Raw genomic sequence first — 27,515 nt, forward strand, 5'->3', positions numbered from 1 at the left:
CCATGGGACCCTGTTTTGTGGATCAGCGTCTGCTTGGGAGAGAGGGGATCCACCTCACTAAGCGGGGCAAAGGTATTTTGCCAGGGATAGCTGACCTCATTAGGAGGGCTTTAAACTAAGACTGGGGGGAGAGAGTAACCAGCAGCCCTGTGAGTGACGACAGGTCACTGCAGCAAGGGCAGGGGGTGATGTGATGGGAAGGTCACAAATCACAAAACGGGCTTAAGCAGGGTCACCTCCAGCATTTGCATGTAAGCAAGGAAGTGCCTACAAGGCACCATTATGGAGAAATCCCCAAACCTTTCTAGGGATCAACGTGCCGGGTGCCTCTCTGAAGGCCTGTACGCTAACGCACGCAGTATGGGAATAAGCGTGAGGAGTCAGAGATGCGTGTGCAGTGCAGGGCTACGATCTGTTGGGATCACGAGACGTGGTGGATGCTCCCGTGACTGGAGCGTTGCAATGGAGGCTACGGGCAGGCTTAGAAGGACAGGCCGGGAAGATGAGGAGGGGGAGTGGCCCTTTTATGTGAGGAACAGCTGGAATGCATGGAGCCTGGCTGGGAGGCTGATGCCAACTGAGAGCTTATGGGTAGGCTTGAGAGAGACGGGTTAAGGGTGGCATTGTAGTGGGTGTCTGCTATAGGCCGCCCGACCAGGAAAACAAGCGGATGAGGCCCTCTACAGACAATAGGACAGCCCTGGCGTTTGCAGGCCCCTCCACGGGACTTCAACCACCCAATATCTGCTGGAGACAACACAGCAGGGCATAGCAATCTAGGAGGTTCTGGAGCGCGTCGACGACAACTTCCTCACCCAAGTGATTAGAGTGCCCGAGGAGAGTGCTCTGCTGACCTCGACTACCCTACGACCGACAAGGAGGGCTCGTTGGATGTGAAGGTCAAAGGCAGCCTTGGCCACTGACCATGAGATGTGGAGTTAGGATCCCGAGAGGAGGGTAAAAAGCAAGCTCACAGCCCTGACTTGAGGAGCCGACTCTGGCCTCTTCAGGGATCTGCTTGGAAGTGTCCCGTGGATAGATCCCCTGGAGGGAAGAGGCCCAAGAAAGCTGGTTAACCTTGGAGGTCGCCTCCCCAAGCTCAAGAGCGGTCCCCCAACGAGCAGGAGTCGGGCAAAAATGCCAGGAGGCCTGCGTGGATGAGCAAGGAGCTCCTGCCAAGCTCAAGCACAAAAAGGAAGCCTGCAGAGGGTGAAGCAAGGACGGGTAACCTGGAGGGAATACGGAGACGGTGTCCGAGCATGCAGGGCTGAGTTAGGAAAGCTGGAATTCCCAACTGGAATTGAATCTGGCAAGGGATGTCAAAGACAACAAGAAGGGCTTCTATAAGTACATGGGTGACAAAAGGAAGGCTATGGAAAATGTGGGCCCTCTGCTGAATGAGGCGGGGGACCTGGTGACACAGGACATGGAAAAGGCTGTGGACTGCAGCGGCCCCTTCTCTCCCTTCCCCCCTGCCGGTACCTGCCGCCCTTTCTCTTCTGTCCTGGGACTTCGGGGTGACCTGCTGAAAGAAAATGGTGTCCACCTGCCACAACTGCAAGGCTGTGGCTGCAACCCAAACGGAAGCACTACAGCCTACCTATGCTGACGTCTCCCCCAAACAGACCTCCCAAGGACCGATATAGCTGTCTAGACCTCGGGCTGCATGGAGCTCCAGTACCTGGAATCCCCCTAGCACCCGAAGGCAGCGGTGGATGTCACAGCTGCAGGCGTGCCAGCTGGAAGATCTCCTTGGACAAAACTATGTTACAAGAGGAGCTCGACAGGCAGCACAGTATCGGGAACGCGAGCAGGAGATTGATGCGTATTGTACGCTGTCCCAGGCTGAGCGACAGCCTGCCTTAAGGCTGCGCAAGAGGAAGGTAAGCCTGAATCCACCTCGAGCTGACTGACACAAGTAACTCACGAGATGAAGGAGACCGGATGCTTGTCTGTGCTCGGGGTAGAAGGAAGAACCCTCCCCATCTCCTGAGGTGTCCCTACATAACAGACAGGATGCTCTGGGCTTGGAGACTGAAGAGCACGTGAGTAACGGACAGGATCCAGGACAAGCCAACCGTGCAAAGCTGACCCAACCACCCACCCCGCATTAGAAGCAGTGCCACCAGAAAGCACGTAACGATATTAGTAATTGGAGATTCCCTACTGAGACACCGAAGCACCCATTTGCCGTCCAGACGATTTCTCTAGAGAAGTCTGCTGCCTACCAGGAGCTCGCATTCGTGGCGTCACTGAGAGGCTGCCGAGCCTGGTGACCCCTACAGATTATCATCCGCTCCTACTATTCCGTGTAGGGTCTGACGAGGCAACTTAGAACCCTCCCAAGAGACTATATGTCCCTCGGAGCAATGCGAAAAGGATCAGGAGCACAGGCGGTGTTCTCCTCTATCCTCCCAGTCAGAGGAAGGGGTCCAGGAAGGAGGAGACGGATTGAACAGGTGAATGCCTGGCTGCGTAGCTGGTGCCATACTCAAGGTTTTGGCTTCTATGATCATGGATCTACCTTTGAGAAGCTGGGTCTGCTGGGAGCTGATGGGATTCACCTGACCAAGCGGGGCAAGAGGGTCTTGGCCAACAAGCTGGCCAGACTTACAAGGAGGGCTTTAAACTAGACTCAGCAGGGGAGGGGATGGAGTTTTGAGCAACAGAGAAGAGCCAGGGGCTGCTGATGCGTTAGGAACCAACAGGGGAACACCTGAGAAATGCCACAGAGGAATTGGGGCTTGATCCTCCAAAAGGTGACACGGTCGACAGCCCAACTGAAGTGCCTCTATACCAATGCACGGGTAACAAACAGGAGTTGGAAGCCACTGCAAAGGAGCAGAAGGGAGCTGGCAGCTCTTTAAGGACGTTTTTCTTGGAGCACAAGAGCTCTCGATTCCCATGCGTAAGAAATCAGGCAAGGAAGGCAGGAGACCGGCATGGCTGTAAGGACCTCTGGTCGAGCCGAAGCGCAAGAAGGAAATGCATAGGCAGTGGAAGCAGGGACACGCATCCTGGGAAGAATATAGGGATGCTGCCGGTGTGTAGGGATGGGATCAGGAAAGCTAAGGCACAGCTGGAGCTGAATTTGGCAAGGGATGTGAAGAACCATAAGAAGGGCTTCTACAGGTGCGTTGGTCAGAAAAGGAAGACTAAGAAAACGTACACCCCCCCCCACCCCCCTCCGATAAAAAGACAGGAGATCTAGCGACAAGGACATGGAGAAGGCTGAGGTACTCAACGATTTTTTTCCTCCGTTTTCACTGGCAATCACTGTTCCCACATCTCTCAAGTCCCTGAACCTCAAGGCAGGGACTGGGGGAACAAAGTCCCTCCCATTGTAAGGAAACGATCGGTTCGAGACCACCTGAGGAACCTGAACATACACAAGTCCGCACCTGGGAGGAACAGCCCCATGCCCCATATATGCTGGAGGCTGACTGGCTGGAAAGCAGCTTTGCAGAAAAGGACATGGGGGGCTCCTGGTGGACACCAAGTTGAGCATGAGCCGACAATGTGCCCTTGCCGCAAAGAAGGCTAAGGAGATCCTTAGCCCGATATAGAGGAAAGCAGGGTTTATATAAGTTACAATACAGTTGTGTAGACCAATCAAATTGCTCACTGTCCCCGGGGGTGCAGGGCACCACAGACCACCCTTGGGCAGCTTTGGGGGCACTGCCTATTTTTCTAAAAGCCTCCTACCCAGCTTAGCGCAAATCCTATCTTGATCTGCCCTCCAGCCCTCAAGCCACCAGTGCTGAACACACGCTTTGTATTTTTATTTTCTGCCAGGCGGCATGCAGCTTAGAAACGTCTGCAATTGAAGCGGGGCTTTCAGGGAACAATTTTGAGGAACTTCTGTTGGTTCTGCGAAACGTTCTGAAAAGTTAAGGCCTGCCCTGCCCTGGCAAAAGCAGTCATTTGACTGGAGGGAGCAGCACCAAAAAGCCACAAGCACGTCATGGGTGGACTTGATGCGTTAATAAATAACAAGAAATAGTACTTCTAGCTACAACAGCCTCTCCTGAGACCTCGTTGCCCGCCCACAGGGTCGCAGCACTACACGGCACGCAGATCCCTCCGCGGACTCGCCCAACGTCTTCTCCCTCCACCCCCAGGTCGGATCCCTCCGCGCCCCGAGGGCACGCAAACTCCCTGAGCCCCGGTAAGCACCAGTCGACGAGGGCGGACCCGCCAAGGGGGCGGGGACAAGCGAAAACGACAGACGAGACAGCCAATCGAGACGCGGGATCGGCCGGCGGCGATCTGGCGGCCCAACGGGCGCCGCGGAGGGCCTGGCCGAGTGGAGGAAGCGCGGGGGCGACAACGGGCCTTGTCGTGGCTGACGAGATTATTGGGGCGCGGGCCGCCCGGCCCGGTGGCGCCACTACTGTCTTCGGAAAGGTCATCGGCAAGGCGCTTCCCCGCCAACGTCATCTACGAGGACGAGGAGGTAGCCGCGGCTTTGCTCTGTGCGCGGTTCCTCTTCCCTTCCCCCCGTCCCCCCGTCCCCCGGCGCTCGCAGGCACCCTGAGCCGAGGACCCGTTGCGCGGTGCCCGGGAGCGCGGCAGGGCGGGTGGCGGCGTTGCTGCGGGTGGGGAGGGACGGGGGACGGACGGGGCCTCTCTGGGTTGTGGCGCTCTCTACTGCACCATCCCTAAAACATCGCGCTTCTTCGGTGCCCCCTCCCCCGGCTGCCGCGGCGCGTACTGGGTTGCTGGTGCTGTCCGGCTCGCCTCGGTTCCCAGCCCCACTGTGTCGTGTGTGCGCGTGCGTGCGTGCGTGCGTGCGTGCGTAGAGGAGGGCCTCTGACGGTAACGCACTTGGTGGCAGCCGCAGACGTTTGCCGCGCGATATCCCTTTGGCGCTGCAAGTCGTGCAAAGTTTGCTGCCGAGGGATGGGAGTGGTCCTGCCTCGTGTAGGATGATAGTCTTGAAACCTTAGATTAAGCACACGCAGTCAATCTCCTCGGGGATTCCAGGGGGTGTGTGTGTGTGTATGTAAACAGCGAACGTCTGAGTAGTGACCGTAATGAGTTAGTTCTGCATAGGAGGAATGCAGGTCTTGATGTGCCTCGTCATAGCATTATAGAGATTTCACAGCCCTGCTGTGCTAGGCTTTAGTTCTGAACCCCAAACTGGATTATTAAAGCAAAGAATTACAGCTTTTCTTATTTTTCTTAAAAAAAAAAAAAAAAAAAAAAAATCGAGAACCCGGTCGTCCTGCAGGCTGCAAAAGCTTCCCAGATCTTGTTTCTGTGGTGAAGTGGGACCGTGATAACAGCATGCTTGCAAGGTTCACGGACGCTGGCGCACCACAAGGTGCTAGGAACTAGAGCGAGCTGCTTAGACTGGGGGAAAAAAATGCAGCCGTTACCTACACGATGTTAACTTTAAGTTAGTATCCCGTGTAATTTTGTTATTAAAATGCTGAAGATTAACAGTTAGGGATGTCTTCTGCTTTTGAAGGCAGGGTTTATGTGCAATCTAGAAGCCAGACTCGTACTATGCACTTGCAGGCTTCCTGTGATTATGCTTTTGTTCAATACTTGAGCTCCCTGTACCGTGGAAAACGAATGGCCGCTGATCTTCCACTTCACTAAATTTGTTGCTGATTCAGTTAAGCCATTTGTCTCCTGCCTCTGTGTGGACCACATCGAATAGAAAAACTGCTTAGGAAACGATCAACCCAAATGAAACCATACTGGAGGTCGCTAATCTGAAGTACTGGCCCGTCTCCTTGCCCCCATCATCTTACATGCTGAATCCCACTTCTGGAGGGGGCTCTGTAAATACGTTGTATTTTGTGTATAGAAAGTATTAATATCACGTAAGAAAAATCAGCGTTTCGGCTTGTGTTTGGGGTATCTGGTAATCTGCTTCTGTACGAGTTCAGTGGGGCATATTGATTTGCTTAAGCTATTACCTTTCTCTGAAGCCAATTACGTTTTAACTGTTTACTCTTCCTCCAGTGCCTTGCGTTCCGTGATCTTTCACCCCAAGCTCCGACGCTTTTCCTAGTCATGCCTAAGGAGCCAATTATCAGGTTATCTGAAGCGGAAGATTCTGGTGAATCTGTAAGTACTGTGGAAGCTTTCTGTACACTAAACTGTACCTGTAATTAGTTCCTAATTTACTAGACTCTTTCCCATCCCCCCTTTTCCTCTTGATGGGGCACAGTAGGCTGTTTTGGGTTTTCTGGCGCTATAATCTTTTGCCTCTAGCTTGTAATGGAGTTGAGCTTTTTGACTAAAAGTAGTGATATAAAGCAATGCTCATCCCTGGGTATGTACTTCTGGTGCAAAATGCAGTGTTGTTTTGGAGCGCAGTCTGATGCCTATTGTCACGGTTTAGAGTAAGAGTGGTAGTACTTCTTCTAATACGGAGAAGAGGGCTTGGGGTTTTTGGCAGGTCGGGGGTGAGGAAGGGCAAAGCTGGTTGAGAGGTGCTGGATGCTTCACTTTCAGCTATGCAAGTCAAGTTCAAAGACTTTGTAAACCCACGCAAAAGCAGCCTAAAGTTTATTTTCCACCCGAATTGCTTATGTTGCCTGAAGATATAGTGGGGGCTTTAACCCGGAGACAAACTTAGCTTCTGTGGCTGTTTTGTAGTCCGTTACTGTCTAGCTTGAAAAAAATTGCATGGCTCTTCTTTCCCCTATAGTGTGCAGAATCGGTCTTTGTAGCTTTGCTTGGAAAATGTCAGTTGCGGGCGGGCGGACAGACGGTCATTTGAAGCGCAATGGTTGAATTGCTAGGAATTGGCTACCTGGTTTCTCTGGGTGGTTCTCTGCTCTCATTCCTTCCCTTCCTGCCCTCTCCCCTCTTTGTGTGTGGCTTTTTATTTTAGTTATTTATGGTTTTGTACTTCCTTCTCCAGCTTCTTGGGCATTTAATGATTGTTGGCAAGAAGCGTGCTGCTCACCTGGGCCTGACCAATGGATTCCGGATGGTTGCGGATGAAGGGCCCGAGGGTGGGCAGTCTGTCTGTCACGTACGTCTACGTATTCTGGGTGGCTGTCAGTTGGGCTGGCCGCCTGGCTAAGATTTTTGCACCGCAAGAGTTGCTGCACGTGTACAAATCGCCACTGAATGGATTTCGTCTGTTGCCCGTCAGTCTAGCCACTGTTGATGTCTAATTTTCTGTGACGTGTGTCTGTGGAAGGTAATAAAAGCTTTGAGCAGCAGTTGCACAATAAAGATTTAGCATGGGGATATCATCTCTGTCTTGTGTGTCTCACTGAGGGAAATAGTTCTGCAAGTTAAAACGGTGTCTCCCCGGAGTGTAAGTATGTGGAATGTTTCAGTCTGTTAACAGTGTTCTAGAGAGAGATAATGATTTGCCCAGTCATTTGAAGCGTGACGCTGGAACCGCTTAGCAGTCTCCTGCGTCTTGTAGGAAGCAAACTCTTAGCGTTTTGGAAGTGGTACGCAAATGTACATAAAGCCAGCGTAGGCTGCTGCTAAAACTTTAGAAAATACTGTATGTGACGCTACAGGCATGCCATACAAGGGTGGTTTTGGCACGGTGCAATGTGTTGGAAGCATCCAACTCCTGTTGGAGCACTTTATCAATGGCCGTGTGCTAAGGCCCCGTTGATATCCCTTTTGTGGTGAGGAGGGATGCGGTAGGAGGAAAACAATCGGTCTGAATGGCAGCTGTGGTGCTTCCATAGCACAGTGGAATATCTCTTTTGTCAGTTTGGGTCAGCTGTCCTGGCTCTGTCCCTTCCCAGCCTCTTGCCCACCCCCAGCTTACTGGACTGTGGGGGTGGGGGTGGTTGGAGAGACAGCCTCCATGCTGTGGGAGCACTGCTCAGCAGTAGCCGAAACATTGGTGTGTTATCAACACCCTTCTAGCTACAACTACAAAGCACAGCACTATGAGGGCTGCTATGGGGAAAGTTACCTCCATCCCAGCCAGACCCAAACCAAAACTACATCACAAGGATGATGGCAAACTTCCTTTTTTAATAGCTGTTAAAGAAAGATGGAGATGGGCGTGGGAAAGCAGGGCGATCCTTCGTTGCCCTCGGAACACTATGTTACTGAGGCCTCTGAGACGCCCACTGGAAGGCATCTTCACCTCTTCTATAGCCCAAGCGATCAGGTGAAGTTTGGTGACACAGGCGTGTGAGTAACCCGAGGACTTCACCTTTATTTAATCTTCCCGGGGAAGAAGATGGAAATGATTTAACCACCCGATATCTGCTGGAGGACAACACAGCAGGGCATAAGCAATCTAGGAGGTTCCTGGAGCGCGTCGACGACAACATCCTCACCCAAGTGATAGAGGTGCCAACGAGGAGAGGTGCTCTGCTGGACCTCCTACTGACCGACAAGGAGGGGCTCGTTGGGGATGTGAAGGTCAAAGGCAGCCTTGGCTGCAGTGACCATGAGAGGTGGAGTTTCAGGATCCCGAGAGGAGGTAAAAAGCAAGCTCACAGCCCTGGACTTGAGGAGAGCCGACTCTGGCCTCTTCAGGGATCTGCTTGGGAAGTGTCCGTGGGATAGCATCCCCTGGAGGGAAGAGGGGCCCAAGAAAGCTGGTTAACCTTGGAGGGTCGCCTCCTCCAAGCTCAAGAGCGGTCCATCCAAGAGCAGGAAGTCGGGCAAAAATGCCAGGAGGCCTGCGTGGATGAGCAAGGAGCTCCTGGCCAAGCTCAAGCACAAAAAGGAAGCCTGCAGAGGGTGGAAGCAGGACGGGTAACCTGGGAGGAATACGGAGACGGTGTCCGAGCATGCAGGGCTGAGGTTAGGAAAGCTGGAATTCCAACTGGAATTGAATCTGGCAAGGGATGTCAAAGACAACAAGAAGGGCTTCTATAAGTACATGGGTGACAAAAGGAAGGCTATGGAAAATGTGGGCCCTCTGCTGAATGAGGCGGGGGGACCTGGTGACACAGGACATGGAAAAGGCTGTGGGACTGCAGCGGCCCCTTCTCTCCCTTCCCCCCTGCCGGTACCTGCCGCCCTTTCTCTTCTGTCCTGGGACTTCGGGGTGACCTGCTGAAAGAAAATGGTGTCCACCTGCCACAACTGCAAGGCTGTGGCTGCAACCCAAACGGAAGCACTACAGCCTACCTATGCTGACGTCTCCCCCAAACAGACCTCCCAAGGACCGATATAGCTGTCTAGACCTCGGGCTGCATGGAGCTCCAGTACCTGGAAGTCCCCCTAGCACCCGAAGGCAGCGGTGGATGTCACAGCTGCAGGCGTGCCCAGCTGGAAGATCTCCTTGGACAAGTAACTATGTTACAAGAGGAGCTCGACAGGCAGCACAGTATCCGGGAACGCGAGCAGGAGATTGATGCGTGGTATTGTACGCTGTCCAGGCTGAGCGACAGCCTGCCTTAAGGCTGCGCAAGAGGAAGGTAAGCCTGAATCCAACCTCGAGCTGACTGACACAAGTAACTCACGAGATGAAGGAGACCGGATGCTTGTCTGTGCTCGGGGTAGAAGGAAGAACCCTCCCCATCTCCTGAGGTGTCCCTACATAACAGACAGGATGCTCTGGGCTTGGAGACTGAAGAGCACGTGAGTAACGGACAGGATCCAGGACAAGCCAACCGTGCAAAGCTGACCCAACCACCCACCGCATTAGAAGCAGTGCCACCAGAAAAGCACGTAACGTATTAGTAATTGGAGATTCCCTACTGAGAGGCACCGAAGCACCCATTTGCCGTCCAGACGATTTCTCTAGAGAAGTCTGCTGCCTACCAGGAGCTCGCATTCGTGGCGTCACTGAGAGGCTGCCGAGCCTGGTGACCCCTACAGATTATCATCCGCTCCTACTATTCCGTGTAGGGTCTGACGAGGCAACTTAGAACCTCCCAAGAGACTATATGTCCCTCGGAGCAATGTGAAAAGGATCAGGAGCACAGGCGGTGTTCTCCTCTATCCTCCCAGTCAGAGGAAGGGGTCCAGGAAGGAGGAGACGGATTGAACAGGTGAATGCCTGGCTGCGTAGCTGGTGCCATACTCAAGGTTTTGGCTTCTATGATCATGGATCTACCTTTGAGAAGCTGGGTCTGCTGGGAGCTGATGGGATTCACCTGACCAAGCGGGGCAAGAGGGTCTTGGCCAACAAGCTGGCCAGACTTACAAGGAGGGCTTTAAACTAGACTCAGCAGGGGGAGGGATGGAGTTTTGAGCAACAGAGAAGAGCCAGGGGCTGCTGATGCGTTAGGAACCAACAGGGGAACACCTGAGAAATGCCACAGAGGAATTGGGGCTTGATCCTCCAAAAAGGTGACACGGTCGACAGCCCAACTGAAGTGCCTCTATACCAATGCACGGGTAACAAACAGGAGGAGTTGGAAGCCACTGTGCAGAAGGAGCAGAAGGGAGCTGGCAGCTCTTTAAGGACGTTTTTCTTGGAGCACAAGAGCTCTCGATTCCCATGCGTAAGAAATCAGGCAAGGAAGGCAGGAGACCGGCATGGCTGAGTAAGGACCTTCTGGTCGAGCCGAAGCGCAAGAAGGAAATGCATAGGCAGTGGAAGCAGGGACACGCATCCTGGGAAGAATATAGGGATGCTGCCTGGGTGTGTAGGGATGGGATCAGGAAAGCTAAGGCACAGCTGGAGCTGAATTTGGCAAGGGAATGTGAAGAACCATAAGAAGGGCTTCTACAGGTGCGTTGGCCAGAAAAGGAAGACTAAAGAAAACATACACCACCCCCCCACCCCCCTCCGATAAAGAAGACAGGAGATCTAGCGACAAGGACATGGAGAAGGCTGAGGTACTCAAGATTTTTTTCCTCCGTTTTCACTGGCAATCACTGTTCCCACATCTCTCAAGTCCCTGAACCTCAAGGCAGGGACTGGGGGAACAAAGTCCCTCCCATTGTAGGAAACGATCGGTTCGAGACCACCTGAGGAACCTGAACATACACAAGTCCTGCACCTGGGGAGGAACAGCCCCATGCCCCAGTATATGCTGGAGGCTGACTGGCTGGAAAGCAGCTTTGCAGAAAAGGACATGGGGGGCTCCTGGTGGACACCAAGTTGAGCGTGAGCCGACAATGTGCCCTTGCCGCAAAGAAGGCTAAGGAGATCCTTAGCCCGATATAGAGGAAAGCAGGGTTTATATAAGTTACAATACAGTTGTGTAGACCAATCAAATTGCTCACTGTCCCCGGGGTGCAGGGCACCACAGACCACCCTTGGGCAGCTTTGGGGGCACTGCCTATTTTTCTAAAAGCCTCCTACCCAGCTTAGCGCAAATCCTATCTTGATCTGCCCTCCAGCCCTCAAAGCCACCAGTGCTGAACACACGCTTTGTATTTTTATTTTCTGCCAGGCGGCATGCAGCTTAGAAACGTCTGCAATTGAAGCGGGGCTTTCAGGGAACAATTTTGAGGAACTTCTGTTGGTTCTGCGAAACGTTCTGAAAAGTTAAGGCCTGCCCTGCCCTGGCAAAAGCAGTCATTTGACTGGAGGGAGCAGCACCAAAAAGCCACAAGCACGTCATGGGTGGACTTGATGCGTTAATAAATAACAAGAAATAGTACTTCTAGCTACAACAGCCTCTCCTGAAGACCTCGTTGCCCGCCCACAGGGTCGCAGCACTACACGGCACGCAGATCCCTCCGCGGACTCGCCCAACGTCTTCTCCCTCCACCCCCAGGTCGGATCCCTCCGCGCCCCGAGGGCACGCAAACTCCCTGAGCCCCGGTAAGCACCAGGTCGACGAGGGCGGACCCGCCAAGGGGCGGGGACAAGCGAAAACGACAGACGAGACAGCCAATCGAGACGCGGGATCGGCCGGCGGCGATCTGGCGGCCCAACGGGCGCCGCGGAGGGCCTGGCCGAGTGGAGGAAGCGCGGGGGCGACAATGGGCCTTGTCGTGGCTGACGAGATTATTGGGGCGCGGGCCGTCCGGCCCGGTGGCGCCACTACTGTCTTCGGAAAGGTCATCGGCAAGGCGCTTCCCGCCAACGTCATCTACGAGGACGAGGAGGTAGCCGCGGCTTTGCTCTGTGCGCGGTTCCTCTTCCCTTCCCCCCGTCCCCTCCGTCCCCCGGCGCTCGCAGGCACCCTGAGCCGAGGACCCGTTGCGCGGTGCCCGGGAGCGCGGCAGGGCGGGTGGCGGCGTTGCTGCGGGTGGGTGGAGGGACGGGGGACGGACGGGGCCTCTCTGGGTTGTGGCGCTCTCTACTGCACCATCCCTAGAACATCGCGCTTCTTCGGTGCCCCCTCCCCCGGCTGCCGCGGCGCGTACTGGGTTGCTGGTGCTGTCCGGCTCGCCTCGGTTCCCAGCCCCACTGTGTCGTGTGTGCGCTTGCGTGCGTGCGTGCGTAGAGGAGGGCCTCTGACGGTAACGCACTTGGTGGCAGCCGCAGACGTTTGCCGCGCGATATCCCTTTGGCGCTGCAAGTCGTGCAAAGTTTGCTGCCGAGGGATGGGAGTGGTCCTGCCTCGTGTAGGATGATAGTCTTGAAACCTTAGATTAAGCACACGCAGTCAATCTCCTCGGGGATTCCGGGGGGTGTGTGTGTGTGTGTGTATGTATGTAAACAGCGAACGTCTGAGTAGTGACCGTAATGAGTTAGTTCTGCATAGGAGGAATGCAGGTCTTGATGTGCCTCGTCATAGCATTATAGAGATTTCACAGCCCTGCTGTGCTAGGCTTTAGTTCTGAACCCCCAAACTGGATTATTAAAGCAAAGAATTACAGCTTTTCTTATTTTTCTTAAAAAAAAAAAAAAAAAAAATAAAAAAAAAATCGAGAACCCGGTCGTCCTGCAGGCTGCAAAAGCTTCCCAGATCTTGTTTCTGTGGTGAAGTGGGACCGTGATAACAGCATGCTTGCAAGGTTCACGGAGCTGGCGCACCACAAGGTGCTAGGAACTAGAGCGAACTGCTTAGACTGGGGGGAAAAAAATGCAGCCGTTACCTACACGATGTTAACTTTAAGTTAGTATCCCGTGTAATTTTGTTATTAAAATGCTGAAGATTAACAGTTAGGGATGTCTTCTGCTTTTGAAGGCAGGGTTTATGTGCAATCTAGAAGCCAGACTCGTACTATGCACTTGCAGGCTTCCTGTGATTATGCTTTTGTTCAATACTTGAGCTCCCTGTACCGTGGAAAACGAATGGCCGCTGATCTTCCACTTCACTAAATTTGTTGCTGATTCAGTTAAGCCATTTGTCTCCTGCCTCTGTGTGGACCACATCGAATAGAAAAACTGCTTAGGAAACGATCAACCCAAATGAAACCATACTGGAGGTCGCTAATCTGAAGTACTGGCCCGTCTCCTTGCCCCCATCATCTTACATGCTGAATCCCACTTCTGGAGGGGGCTCTGTAAATACGTTGTATTTTGTGTATAGAAAGTATTAATATCACGTAAGAAAAATCAGCGTTCGGCTTGTGTTTGGGGTATCTGGTAATCTGCTTCTGTACGAGTTCAGTGGGGCATATTGATTTGCTTAAGCTATTACCTTTCTCTGAAGCCAATTACGTTTTAACTGTTTACTCTTCCTCCAGTGCCTTGCGTTCCGTGATCTTTCACCCCAAGCTCCGACGCTTTTCCTAGTCATGCCTAAGGAGCCAATTATCAGGTTATCTGAAGCGGAAGATTCTGGTGAATCTGTAAGTACTGTGGAAGCTTTCTGTACACTAAACTGTACCTGTAATTAGTTCCTAATTTACTAGACTCTTTCCCATCCCCCCTTTTCCTCTTGATGGGGCACAGTAGGCTGTTTTGGGTTTTCTGGCGCTATAATCTTTTGCCTCTAGCTTGTAATGGAGTTGAGCTTTTTGACTAAAAGTAGTGATATAAAGCAATGCTCATCCCTGGGTATGTACTTCTGGTGCAAAATGCAGTGTTGTTTTGGAGCGCAGTCTGATGCCTATTGTCACGGTTTAGAGTAAGAGTGGTAGTACTTCTTCTAATACGGAGAAGAGGGCTTGGGGTTTTTGGCAGGTCGGGGGTGAGGAAGGGCAAAGCTGGTTGAGAGGTGCTGGATGCTTCACTTTCAGCTATGCAAGTCAAGTTCAAAGACTTTGTAAACCCACGCAAAAGCAGCCTAAAGTTTATTTTCCACCCGAATTGCTTATGTTGCCTGAAGATATAGTGGGGGCTTTAACCCGGAGACAAACTTAGCTTCTGTGGCTGTTTTGTAGTCCGTTACTGTCTAGCTTGAAAAAAATTGCATGGCTCTTCTTTTCCCCTATAGTGTGCAGAATCGGTCTTTGTAGCTTTGCTTGGAAAATGTCAGTTGCGGGCGGGCGGACAGACGGTCATTTGAAGCGCAATGGTTGAATTGCTAGGAATTGGCTACCTGGTTTCTCTGGGTGGTTCTCTGCTCTCATTCCTTCCCTTCCTGCCCTCTCCCCTCTTTGTGTGTGGCTTTTTATTTTAGTTATTTATGGTTTTGTACTTCCTTCTCCAGCTTCTTGGGCATTTAATGATTGTTGGCAAGAAGCGTGCTGCTCACCTGGGCCTGACCAATGGATTCCGGATGGTTGCGGATGAAGGGCCCGAGGGTGGGCAGTCTGTCTGTCACGTACGTCTACGTATTCTGGGTGGCTGTCAGTTGGGCTGGCCGCCTGGCTAAGATTTTTGCACCGCAAGAGTTGCTGCACGTGTACAAATCGCCACTGAATGGATTTCGTCTGTTGCCCGTCAGTCTAGCCACTGTTGATGTCTAATTTTCTGTGACGTGTGTCTGTGGAAGGTAATAAAAGCTTTGAGCAGCAGTTGCACAATAAAGATTTAGCATGGGGATATCATCTCTGTCTTGTGTGTCTCACTGAGGGAAATAGTTCTGCAAGTTAAAACGGTGTCTCCCCGGAGTGTAAGTATGTGGAATGTTTCAGTCTGTTAACAGTGTTCTAGAGAGAGATAATGATTTGCCCAGTCATTTGAAGCGTGACGCTGGAACCGCTTAGCAGTCTCCTGCGTCTTGTAGGAAGCAAACTCTTAGCGTTTTGGAAGTGGTACGCAAATGTACATAAAGCCAGCGTAGGCTGCTGCTAAAACTTTAGAAAATACTGTATGTGACGCTACAGGCATGCCATACAAGGGTGGTTTTGGCACGGTGCAATGTGTTGGAAGCATCCAACTCCTGTTGGAGCACTTTATCAATGGCCGTGTGCTAAGGCCCCGTTGATATCCCTTTTGTGGTGAGGAGGGATGCGGTAGGAGGAAAACAATCGGTCTGAATGGCAGCTGTGGTGCTTCCATAGCACAGTGGAATATCTCTTTTGTCAGTTTGGGTCAGCTGTCCTGGCTCTGTCCCTTCCCAGCCTCTTGCCCACCCCCAGCTTACTGGACTGTGGGGGTGGGGGTGGTTGGAGAGACAGCCTCCATGCTGTGGGAGCACTGCTCAGCAGTAGCCGAAACATTGGTGTGTTATCAACACCCTTCTAGCTACAACTACAAAGCACAGCACTATGAGGGCTGCTATGGGGAAAGTTACCTCCATCCCAGCCAGACCCAAACCAAAACTACATCACAGGGAGATGGCAAACTTCCTTTTTTAATAGCTGTTAAAGAAAGATGGAGATGGGCGTGGGAAAGCAGGGCGATCCTTCGTTGCCCTCGAACACTATGTTACTGAGGCCTCTGAGACGCCCACTGGAAGGCGTCTTCACCTCTTCTATAGCCCCAAGCGATCAGGTGAAGTTTGGTGACACAGGCGTGTGAGTAACCCGAGGACTTCACCTTTATTTAATCTTCCCGGGGAAGAGATGGAAATGATTTACCTGAAGTAGCTGGAAACTGACATGTGATGTTTCCTTGAAACTGCACTGGTGCAGCGTTTGCTTACTGAATGATTGAGCTAGGTATCATCTATTGTTCTGTCTGTGTAAACGCCCTAAGGTATCTAGAAGGTGTTCCCGCTTCTGGAGGCGGGGGAATTTTGAAGCAGCTAGGTATGGCTTATACATTCAGAGAGACTGGGTGATTACCATAGGTTTTAGAAGTCTGTGGCGCCTGGTGGAATTTATGTCTCGCCTCGCAGGCGACGTTGCCGATCCTTTGCTCCAAACCAGAGAGAGCAAAGGGTTATTAAGCAGCGATCCACTGAAGAATCGTAGAATCCTAGAGCAGCCCAGGTGGGGAGGGACCTCGAAAGATCATCTGGTCCAACCTTTTGTGGGAAAGGGAGCCTAGATGGGATTATCTAGCACCCTGTCCAATTGCATCTTGAAAACCTCCAGCGATGGGGACTCTACCACGTCCCTGGGGAGGCTGTTCCAGTGGATGATTGTTCTCACTGTAAAAAAAAAAAAAACAATATCTGTCTTGTATCGAGGTGAAACCTCTCTCCTGGTGCAACTTGTACCCGTTGCCCCTCGTCTTCTCCATGTGGCTCCTTGTGAAGAGAGAGCCTCCGTCCTCTTTGTAGCCACCCTTTAAGTACAGGAATACTGTGATGAGGCCCCCCCGAGCCTTCTCTTCTCCAAGGGAGAAAAGACCCAAGTCCTTCAGTCTTTCCTCATAGGGCAGGTTCTCCAGCCCTTTGATCATCTTGGTGGCCCTCCTTGGGACCCTCTCCAGTCTGTCTGCGTCTTTTTTTTTTGAACTGTGGGAACCAGAACTGGACACAGTGCTCCAGGTGCGGCCTGCAGGGGTGGCCTCTGTGAGAAGAGGCCAGGGTCTGCCCTGTGCCGGACACAGCTGGTTCCAGCCAGCTAGGCACCGGAGTCACCGCAGGCCAAAGCTGAGCAACTCGGCAAAGCTGGTGGCGCCCCTGTGAAAACATGTTTAAGAAAGGGCAAAACGCTGTCCGGGGCAGGTATTTCCCTGCTGCCCGTGGATCCGGCAGGTGGCTCTTTCCTGAAGGAACTTTTTCATCCTGTTTTCTCCCCCTGTCCTGTTGAGGAGGGGCAGTGAGAGAGCAGCTGGGTGGGCCCCTGGCAGCCGGCCAAGGTCAACCCATCACAAAGCCTAAAAGGCAGGTTCCTCCATGTAGAAGTTGAAGGGGTTGGTGGTTTGAAGAATGATAGTGACTGGGGTAGGAACGGGACGTTTTGGAGATAGGAAAGTCGGGAAGTATCTGGGGATCCAGTCGCTTTGAGGGGGGGAAATTTCAAGAGAAGAAGCCTTCTTTCTGAGCAATAAGAGGTTCTTGTGAGAAAAGGGATCTAGACTCCATTTTTTCTCACTTGGCAATAAAAGCGACAAAGAACTGGAACTCCTGCGTGCAAAGGGATTAAAATGTACAGAGCCTGTTGGATGCTCTGTGTGTGTGTGGTGTGTGTGTGTGTGTGTTGGAAACCCAGGAACAGCTATAAAGAGGTCGTGGAGTAGATGTGAGCTTGGTCTTGCTAAACTTGATTAAAACAGAGCCTTAGAGAAGGCAATGCCTTGAGGATGTGAAGGGTTAAAAGGACAATAAGTAAGGCTGGAGATGTAGTTCCTGACCCTTTTGTCGGGAAGGATTAGGACTGAATGTTGATTTGACTGAAGCGCAGGTACCAATCCGTCTTCTATAACTGAGATTTCAGTAGCAAAGGAGACCCAAAGCTGAGAATTGGGCACCAATGATGCTTTTGATACCGTCCAGGTGTCGCAGGAGAAGAGTCAGAGATCACTCAGACAGATCTGATCGAGTAGTTAGTTTATTGAGTTCTAATCGGTAAATTTAGGTATGTAAAATATTTAATAAGTACAGATGGATTGGCGGCCAATACTCTGCTATTTCCTACACTTAAAGTTAGTATGGGATACAGAGAGTATCGCGTAAGCTTACTATACGTATCTTAAATGTTACGTGCATGCAAAAAAAATGTCACTTACCAACCCATCGATGCCTGGTGTCAGGTAAGGGATCTCTCGGCCTCGAGGGGTAACCTTGAGAGGCGTCCCTACTCAAGGGGAGATCACTGCCGCGCAGCCAGCTGCTATGGAGGGAGAGCTCAACGGACCCTGATGGCTGCACATATTTATAGCGTAAAGTGGTTGACTCGTAGTCAGATTTTCTGCTGCGTTCATGCAGTTTCGGCCGCTTATCAGCCCAGTCTCCAGCCAAACCGGTTTGTTGGTTTTGGTGCTGGGTTCTCGCCGATAGCCTCACGCACTAGGATTAACTTTGGTTAGGCCTACTTGTTGAGCATCTGCCTGGACCACAGGTCAGTTAGTTGAAGCAGGAGGAGCGCATCCGTCACACCAGGTTTCCCCTAGCAATGACCCCAGAGCTCTGAGGGCGGTAGTCAAGGGCATGGGGGCCCAGGTGGTGTTCTCCTCAGTCCTGCCGGTGAGGGGAAAGGGTGGGAGGAGGAGGGCACTGATAATGCGGGTCAATAATTGGCTGCGGAGCTGGTGCTGGCGACAGGGTTTTGGGTTCTATGACCATGGGACCCTGTTTGTGGATCAGCGTCTGCTTGGGAGAGAGGGGATCCACCTCACTAAGCGGGGCAAAGGTATTTTTGCCAGTAGGATAGCTGACCTCATTAGGAGGGCTTTAAACTAAGACTGAGGGGGGAGGGAGAGAGTAACCAGCAGCCCTGTGAGGGAGTGACGGACAGGGTCACTGAGCAAAGGGCAGGGGGTGATGTGATGGGAAGGGGTCACAAAATCAACAAAACGGGGCTTAAGCAGGGTCACCTCCAGCATTTGCATGTAAGCAAGGAAGTGCCTACAAGGCACCATTATGGAGAAATCCCAAAAACCCTTTCTAGGGAGTCAACGTGCCGGGGTGCCTCTCTGAAGTGCCTGTACGCTAACGCACGCAGTATGGGGAATAAGCGTGAGGAGTCAGAGATGCGTGTGCAGTTGCAGGGCTACGATCTTGTTGGGATCACGGAGACGTGGTGGGATGGCTCCCGTGACTGGAGCGTTGCAATGGAGGGCTACGGGCAGGCTTTAGGAAGGACAGGCGGAAGATGAGGAGGGGGAGTGGCCCTTTTATGTGAGAGAACAGCTGGAATGCATGGAGCCCTGGCTGGGGAGGGCTGATGAGCCAACTGAGAGCTTATGGGTAAGGCTTGAAGAGAAGACGGGTAAGGGTGGCATTGTAGTGGGTGTCTGCTATAGGCCGCCCGACCAGGAAGAACAAGCGGATGAGGCCCTCTACAGACAGATAGGAGCAGCCTGGCGTTTGCAGGCCCTGGTCCTCACGGGGGACTTCAACCACCCCGATATCTGCTGGAGGGACAACACAGCAGGGCATAAGCAATCTAGGAGGTTCCTGGAGCGCGTCGACGACAACTTCCTCACCCAAGTGATAGAGGTGCCAACGAGGAGAGGTGCTCTGCTGGACCTCCTACTGACCGACAAGGAGGGGCTCGTTGGGGATGTGAAGGTCAAAGGCAGCCTTGGCTGCAGTGACCATGAGATGGTGGAGTTCAGGATCCCGAGAGGAGGGTAAAAAGCAAGCTCACAGCCCTGGACTTGAGGAGAGCCGACTCTGGCCTCTTCAGGGATCTGCTTGGAAGTGTCCCGTGGGATAGCATCCCCTGGAGGGAAGAGGGGCCCAAGAAAGCTGGTTAACCTTGGAGGGTCGCCTCCTCCAAGCTCAAGAGCGGTCCATCCCAACGAGCAGGAAGTCGGGCAAAAATGCCAGGAGGCCTGCGTGGATGAGCAAGGAGCTCCTGGCCAAGCTCAAGCACAAAAAGGAAGCCTGCAGAGGGTGGAAGCAAGGACGGGTAACCTGGGAGGAATACGGAGACGGTGTCCGAGCATGCAGGGCTGAGGTTAGGAAAGCTGGAATTCCAACTGGAATTGAATCTGGCAAGGGATGTCAAAGACAACAAGAAGGGCTTCTATAAGTACATGGGTGACAAAAGGAAGGCTATGGAAAATGTGGGCCCTCTGCTGAATGAGGCGGGGGGACCTGGTGACACAGGACATGGAAAAGGCTGTGGGACTGCAGCGGCCCCTTCTCTCCCTTCCCCCCCTGCCGGTACCTGCCGCCCTTTCTCTTCTGTCCTGGGACTTCGGGGTGACCTGCTGAAAGAAAATGGTGTCCACCTGCCACAACTGCAAGGCTGTGGCTGCAACCCAAACGGAAGCACTACAGCCTACCTATGCTGACGTCTCCCCCCAAACAGACCTCCCAAGGACCGATATAGCTGTCTAGACCTCGGGCTGCATGGAGCTCCAGTACCTGGAAGTCCCCCTAGCACCCGAAGGCAGCGGTGGATGTCACAGCTGCAGGCGTGCCCAGCTGGAAGATCTCCTTGGACAAGTAACTATGTTACAAGAGGAGCTCGACAGGCAGCACAGTATCCGGGAACGCGAGCAGGAGATTGATGCGTGGTATTGTACGCTGTCCCAGGCTGAGCGACAGCCTGCCTTAAGGCTGCGCAAGAGGAAGGTAAGCCTGAATCCAACCTCGAGCTGACTGACACAAGTAACTCACGAGATGAAGGAGACCGGACGCTTGTCTGTGCTCGGGGTAGAAGGAAGAACCCTCCCCCATCTCCTGAGGTGTCCCTACATAACAGACAGGATGCTCTGGGCTTGGAGACTGAAGAGCACGTGAATAACGGACAGGATCCAGGACAAGCCAACCGTGCAAAGCTGACCCAACCACCCACCCGCATTAGAAGCAGTGCCACCAGAAAAGCACGTAACGTATTAGTAATTGGAGATTCCCTACTGAGAGGCACCGAAGCACCCATTTGCCGTCCAGACGATTTCTCTAGAGAAGTCTGCTGCCTACCAGGAGCTCGCATTCGTGGCGTCACTGAGAGGCTGCCGAGCCTGGTGACCCCTACAGATTATCATCCGCTCCTACTATTCCGTGTAGGGTCTGACGAGGCAACTTAGAACCCTCCCAAGAGACTATATGTCCCTCGGAGCAATGTGAAAAGGATCAGGAGCACAGGCGGTGTTCTCCTCTATCCTCCCAGTCAGAGGAAGGGGTCCAGGAAGGAGGAGACGGATTGAACAGGTGAATGCCTGGCTGCGTAGCTGGTGCCATACTCAAGGTTTTGGCTTCTATGATCATGGATCTACCTTTGAGAAGCTGGGTCTGCTGGGAGCTGATGGGATTCACCTGACCAAGCGGGGCAAGAGGGTCTTGGCCAACAAGCTGGCCAGACTTACAAGGAGGGCTTTAAACTAGACTCAGCAGGGGGAGGGGATGGAGTTTTGAGCAACAGAGAAGAGCCAGGGGCTGCTGATGCGTTAGGAACCAACAGGGGAACACCTGAGAAATGCCACAGAGGAATTGGGGCTTGATCCTCCAAAAAGGTGACACGGTCGACAGCCCAACTGAAGTGCCTCTATACCAATGCACGGGTAACAAACAGGAGGAGTTGGAAGCCACTGTGCAGAAGGAGCAGAAGGGAGCTGGCAGCTCTTTAAGGACGTTTTTCTTGGAGCACAAGAGCTCTCGATTCCCATGCGTAAGAAATCAGGCAAGGAAGGCAGGAGACCGGCATGGCTGAGTAAGGACCTTCTGGTCGAGCCGAAGCGCAAGAAGGAAATGCATAGGCAGTGGAAGCAGGGACACGCATCCTGGGAAGAATATAGGGATGCTGCCTGGGTGTGTAGGGATGGGATCAGGAAAGCTAAGGCACAGCTGGAGCTGAATTTGGCAAGGGATGTGAAGAACCATAAGAAGGGCTTCTACAGGTGCGTTGGCCAGAAAAGGAAGACTAAAGAAAACGTACACCACCCCCCCACCCCCCTCCGATAAAGAAGACAGGAGATCTAGCGACAAGGGACATGGAGAAGGCTGAGGTACTCAATGATTTTTTTCCTCCGTTTTCACTGGCAATCACTGTTCCCACATCTCTCAAGTCCCTGAACCTCAAGGCAGGGACTGGGGGAACAAAGTCCCTCCCATCGTAGGAAACGATCCGGTTCGAGACCACCTGAGGAACCTGAACATACACAAGTCCTGCACCTGGGGAGGAACAGCCCCATGCCCCAGTATATGCTGGAGGCTGACTGGCTGGAAAGCAGCTTTGCAGAAAAGGACATGGGGGGCTCCTGGTGGACACCAAGTTGAGCATGAGCCGACAATGTGCCCTTGCCGCAAAGAAGGCTAAGGAGATCCTTAGCCCGATATAGAGGAAAGCAGGGTTTATATAAGTTACAATACAGTTGTGTAGACCAATCAAATTGCTCACTGTCCCCGGGGGTGCAGGGCACCACAGACCACCCTTGGGCAGCTTTGGGGGCACTGCCTATTTTTCTAAAAGCCTCCTACCCAGCTTAGCGCAAATCCTATCTTGATCTGCCCTCCAGCCCTCAAGCCACCAGTGCTGAACACACGCTTTGTATTTTTATTTTCTGCCAGGCGGCATGCAGCTTAGAAACGTCTGCAATTGAAGCGGGGCTTTCAGGGAACAATTTTGAGGAACTTCTGTTGGTTCTGCGAAACGTTCTGAAAAGTTAAGGCCTGCCCTGCCCTGGCAAAAGCAGTCATTTGACTGGAGGGAGCAGCACCAAAAAGCCACAAGCACGTCATGGGTGGACTTGATGCGTTAATAAATAACAAGAAATAGTACTTCTAGCTACAACAGCCTCTCCTGAGACCTCGTTGCCCGCCCACAGGGTCGCAGCACTACACGGCACGCAGATCCCTCCGCGGACTCGCCCAACGTCTTCTCCCTCCACCCCCAGGTCGGATCCCTCCGCGCCCCGAGGGCACGCAAACTCCCTGAGCCCCGGTAAGCACCAGGTCGACGAGGGCGGACCCGCCAAGGGGGCGGGGACAAGCGAAAACGACAGACGAGACAGCCAATCGAGACGCGGGATCGGCCGGCGGCGATCTGGCGGCCCAACGGGCGCCGCGGAGGGCCTGGCCGAGTGGAGGAAGCGCGGGGGCGACAACGGGCCTTGTCGTGGCTGACGAGATTATTGGGGCGCGGGCCGCCCGGCCCGGTGGCGCCACTACTGTCTTCAGAAAGGTCATCGGCAAGGCGCTTCCCCGCCAACGTCATCTACGAGGACGAGGAGGTAGCCGCGGCTTTGCTCTGTGCGCGGTTCCTCTTCCCTTCCCCCCGTCCCCTCCGTCCCCGGCGCTCGCAGGCACCCTGAGCCGAGGACCCGTTGCGCGGTGCCCGGGAGCGCGGCAGGGCGGGTGGCGGCGTTGCTGCGGGTGAGTGGAGGGACGGGGGACGGACGGGGCCTCTCTGGGTTGTGGCGCTCTCTACTGCACCATCCCTAAAACATCGCGCTTCTTCGGTGCCCCCCTCCCCGGCTGCCGCGGCGCGTACTGGGTTGCTGGTGCTGTCCGGCTCGCCTCGGTTCCCAGCCCCACTGTGTCGTGTGTGCGCTTGCGTGCGTGCGTGCGTGCGTAGAGGAGGGCCTCTGACGGTAACGCACTTGGTGGCAGCCGCAGACGTTTGCCGCGCGATATCCCTTTGGCGCTGCAAGTCGTGCAAAGTTTGCTGCCGAGGGATGGGAGTGGTCCTGCCTCGTGTAGGATGATAGTCTTGAAACCTTAGATTAAGCACACGCAGTCAATCTCCTCGGGGATTCCAGGGGTGTGTGTGTGTGTGTGTGTATGTATGTAAACAGCGAACGTCTGAGTAGTGACCGTAATGAGTTAGTTCTGCATAGGAGGAATGCAGGTCTTGATGTGCCTCGTCATAGCATTATAGAGATTTCACAGCCCTGCTGTGCTAGGCTTTAGTTCTGAACCCCCAAACTGGATTATTAAAGCAAAGAATTACAGCTTTTCTTATTTTTCTTAAAAAAAAAAAAAATAAAATAAAAAAAAAAATCGAGAACCCGGTCGTCCTGCAGGCTGCAAAAGCTTCCCAGATCTTGTTTCTGTGGTGAAGTGGGACCATGATAACAGCATGCTTGCAAGGTTCACGGACGCTGGCGCACCACAAGGTGCTAGGAACTAGAGCGAGCTGCTTAGACTGGGGGGAAAAAAATGCAGCCGTTACCTACACGATGTTAACTTTAAGTTAGTATCCCGTGTAATTTTGTTATTAAAATGCTGAAGATTAACAGTTAGGGATGTCTTCTGCTTTTGAAGGCAGGGTTTATGTGCAATCTAGAAGCCAGACTCGTACTATGCACTTGCAGGCTTCCTGTGATTATGCTTTTGTTCAATACTTGAGCTCCCTGTACCGTGGAAAACGAATGGCCGCTGATCTTCCACTTCACTAAATTTGTTGCTGATTCAGTTAAGCCATTTGTCTCCTGCCTCTGTGTGGACCACATCGAATAGAAAAACTGCTTAGGAAACGATCAACCCAAATGAAACCATACTGGAGGTCGCTAATCTGAAGTACTGGCCCGTCTCCTTGCCCCCATCATCTTACATGCTGAATCCCACTTCTGGAGGGGGCTCTGTAAATACGTTGTATTTTGTGTATAGAAAGTATTAATATCACGTAAGAAAAATCAGCGTTTCGGCTTGTGTTTGGGGTATCTGGTAATCTGCTTCTGTACGAGTTCAGTGGGGCATATTGATTTGCTTAAGCTATTACCTTTCTCTGAAGCCAATTACGTTTTAACTGTTTACTCTTCCTCCAGTGCCTTGCGTTCCGTGATCTTTCACCCAAGCTCCGACGCTTTTCCTAGTCATGCCTAAGGAGCCAATTATCAGGTTATCTGAAGCGGAAGATTCTGGTGAATCTGTAAGTACTGTGGAAGCTTTCTGTACGCTAAACTGTACCTGTAATTAGTTCCTAATTTACTAGACTCTTTCCCATCCCCCCTTTTCCTCTTGATGGGGCACAGTAGGCTGTTTTGGGTTTTCTGGCGCTATAATCTTTTGCCTCTAGCTTGTAATGGAGTTGAGCTTTTTGACTAAAAGTAGTGATATAAAGCAATGCTCATCCCTGGGTATGTACTTCTGGTGCAAAATGCAGTGTTGTTTTGGAGCGCAGTCTGATGCCTATTGTCACGGTTTAGAGTAAGAGTGGTAGTACTTCTTCTAATACGGAGAAGAGGGCTTGGGGTTTTTGGCAGGTCGGGGGTGAGGAAGGGCAAAGCTGGTTGAGAGGTGCTGGATGCTTCACTTTCAGCTATGCAAGTCAAGTTCAAAGACTTTGTAAACCCACGCAAAAGCAGCCTAAAGTTTATTTTCCACCCGAATTGCTTATGTTGCCTGAAGATATAGTGGGGGCTTTAACCCGGAGACAAACTTAGCTTCTGTGGCTGTTTTGTAGTCCGTTACTGTCTAGCTTGAAAAAAATTGCATGGCTCTTCTTTCCCCTATAGTGTGCAGAATCGGTCTTTGTAGCTTTGCTTGGAAAATGTCAGTTGCGGGCGGGCGGACAGACGGTCATTTGAAGCGCAATGGTTGAATTGCTAGGAATTGGCTACCTGGTTTCTCTGGGTGGTTCTCTGCTCTCATTCCTTCCCTTCCTGCCCTCTCCCCTCTTTGTGTGTGGCTTTTTATTTTAGTTATTTATGGTTTTGTACTTCCTTCTCCAGCTTCTTGGGCATTTAATGATTGTTGGCAAGAAGCGTGCTGCTCACCTGGGCCTGACCAATGGATTCCGGATGGTTGCGGATGAAGGGCCCGAGGGTGGGCAGTCTGTCTGTCACGTACGTCTACGTATTCTGGGTGGCTGTCAGTTGGGCTGGCCGCCTGGCTAAGATTTTTGCACCGCAAGAGTTGCTGCACGTGTACAAATCGCCACTGAATGGATTTCGTCTGTTGCCCGTCAGTCTAGCCACTGTTGATGTCTAATTTTCTGTGACGTGTGTCTGTGGAAGGTAATAAAAGCTTTGAGCAGCAGTTGCACAATAAAGATTTAGCATGGGGATATCATCTCTGTCTTGTGTGTCTCACTGAGGGAAATAGTTCTGCAAGTTAAAACGGTGTCTCCCCGGAGTGTAAGTATGTGGAATGTTTCAGTCTGTTAACAGTGTTCTAGAGAGAGATAATGATTTGCCCAGTCATTTGAAGCGTGACGCTGGAACCGCTTAGCAGTCTCCTGCGTCTTGTAGGAAGCAAACTCTTAGCGTTTTGGAAGTGGTACGCAAATGTACATAAAGCCAGCGTAGGCTGCTGCTAAAACTTTAGAAAATACTGCATGTGACGCTACAGGCATGCCATACAAGGGTGGTTTTGGCACGGTGCAATGTGTTGGAAGCATCCAACTCCTGTTGGAGCACTTTATCAATGGCCGTGTGCTAAGGCCCCGTTGATATCCCTTTTGTGGTGAGGAGGGATGCGGTAGGAGGAAAACAATCGGTCTGAATGGCAGCTGTGGTGCTTCCATAGCACAGTGGAATATCTCTTTTGTCAGTTTGGGTCAGCTGTCCTGGCTCTGTCCCTTCCCAGCCTCTTGCCCACCCCCAGCTTACTGGACTGTGGGGGTGGGGGTGGTTGGAGAGACAGCCTCCATGCTGTGGGAGCACTGCTCAGCAGTAGCCGAAACATTGGTGTGTTATCAACACCCTTCTAGCTACAACTACAAAGCACAGCACTATGAGGGCTGCTATGGGGAAAGTTACCTCCATCCCAGCCAGACCCAAACCAAAACTACATCACAGGGAGATGGCAAACTTCCTTTTTTAATAGCTGTTAAAGAAAGATGGAGATGGGCGTGGGAAAGCAGGGCGATCCTTCGTTGCCCTCGAACACTATGTTACTGAGGCCTCTGAGACGCCCACTGGAAGGCGTCTTCACCTCTTCTATAGCCCCAAGCGATCAGGTGAAGTTTGGTGACACAGGCGTGTGAGTAACCCGAGGACTTCACCTTTATTTAATCTTCCCGGGGAAGAGATGGAAATGATTTACCTGAAGTAGCTGGAAACTGACATGTGATGTTTCCTTGAAACTGCACTGGTGCAGCGTTTGCTTACTGAATGATTGAGCTAGGTATCATCTATTGTTCTGTCTGTGTAAACGCCCTAAGGTATCTAGAAGGTGTTCCCGCTTCTGGAGGCGGGGGAATTTTGAAGCAGCTAGGTATGGCTTATACATTCAGAGAGACTGGGTGATTACCATAGGTTTTAGAAGTCTGTGGCGCCTGGTGGAATTTATGTCTCGCCTCGCAGGCGACGTTGCCGATCCTTTGCTCCAAACCAGAGAGAGCAAAGGGTTATTAAGCAGCGATCCACTGAAGAATCGTAGAATCCTAGAGCAGCCCAGGTGGGGAGGGACCTCGAAAGATCATCTGGTCCAACCTTTTGTGGGAAAGGGAGCCTAGATGGGATTATCTAGCACCCTGTCCAATTGCATCTTGAAAACCTCCAGCGATGGGGACTCTACCGCGTCCCTGGGGAGGCTGTTCCAGTGGATGATTGTTCTCACTGTAAAAAAAAAAAAACAATATCTGTCTTGTATCGAGGTGAAACCTCTCTCCTGGTGCAACTTGTACCCGTTGCCCCTCGTCTTCTCCATGTGGCTCCTTGTGAAGAGAGAGCCTCCGTCCTCTTTGTAGCCACCCTTTAAGTACAGGAATACTGTGATGAGGCCCCCCTGAGCCTTCTCTTCTCCAAGGGAGAAAAGACCCAAGTCCTTCAGTCTTTCCTCATAGGGCAGGTTCTCCAGCCCTTTGATCATCTTGGTGGCCCTCCTTGGGACCCTCTCCAGTCTGTCTGCGTCTTTTTTATTGAACTGTGGGAACCAGAACTGGACACAGTGCTCCAGGTGCGGCCTGCAGGGGTGGCCTCTGTG

The 27,515-nt window shown here is 52.3% G+C and overlaps 1 protein-coding gene and 2 pseudogenes across 1 annotated transcript; all 3 read left to right on the forward strand.

Moving 5' to 3' along the window:
* The first annotated feature begins 1,715 nt into the window (after positions 1–1,715).
* Positions 1,716–7,223, forward strand: LOC127028157 (adenosine 5'-monophosphoramidase HINT2-like; annotated as a pseudogene).
* A 1,930-nt stretch (positions 7,224–9,153) lies between these two features.
* Positions 9,154–14,745, forward strand: LOC127028158 (adenosine 5'-monophosphoramidase HINT2-like). Its single transcript, XM_050913932.1, has 4 exons — positions 9,154–9,320; positions 11,634–11,967; positions 13,498–13,602; positions 14,406–14,745. The coding sequence occupies exons 1-4, from the start codon at positions 9,154–9,156 to the stop codon at positions 14,568–14,570; spliced, it is 771 nt and encodes a 256-aa protein (XP_050769889.1). The 3' UTR covers positions 14,571–14,745.
* A 5,309-nt stretch (positions 14,746–20,054) lies between these two features.
* Positions 20,055–25,658, forward strand: LOC127028160 (adenosine 5'-monophosphoramidase HINT2-like; annotated as a pseudogene).
* The last annotated feature ends 1,857 nt before the right edge of the window (positions 25,659–27,515 follow it).

Source organism: Gymnogyps californianus, unplaced genomic scaffold (assembly GCF_018139145.2).
Source record: "Gymnogyps californianus isolate 813 unplaced genomic scaffold, ASM1813914v2 HiC_scaffold_230, whole genome shotgun sequence".
Lineage (NCBI taxonomy): Eukaryota > Metazoa > Chordata > Aves > Accipitriformes > Cathartidae > Gymnogyps > Gymnogyps californianus.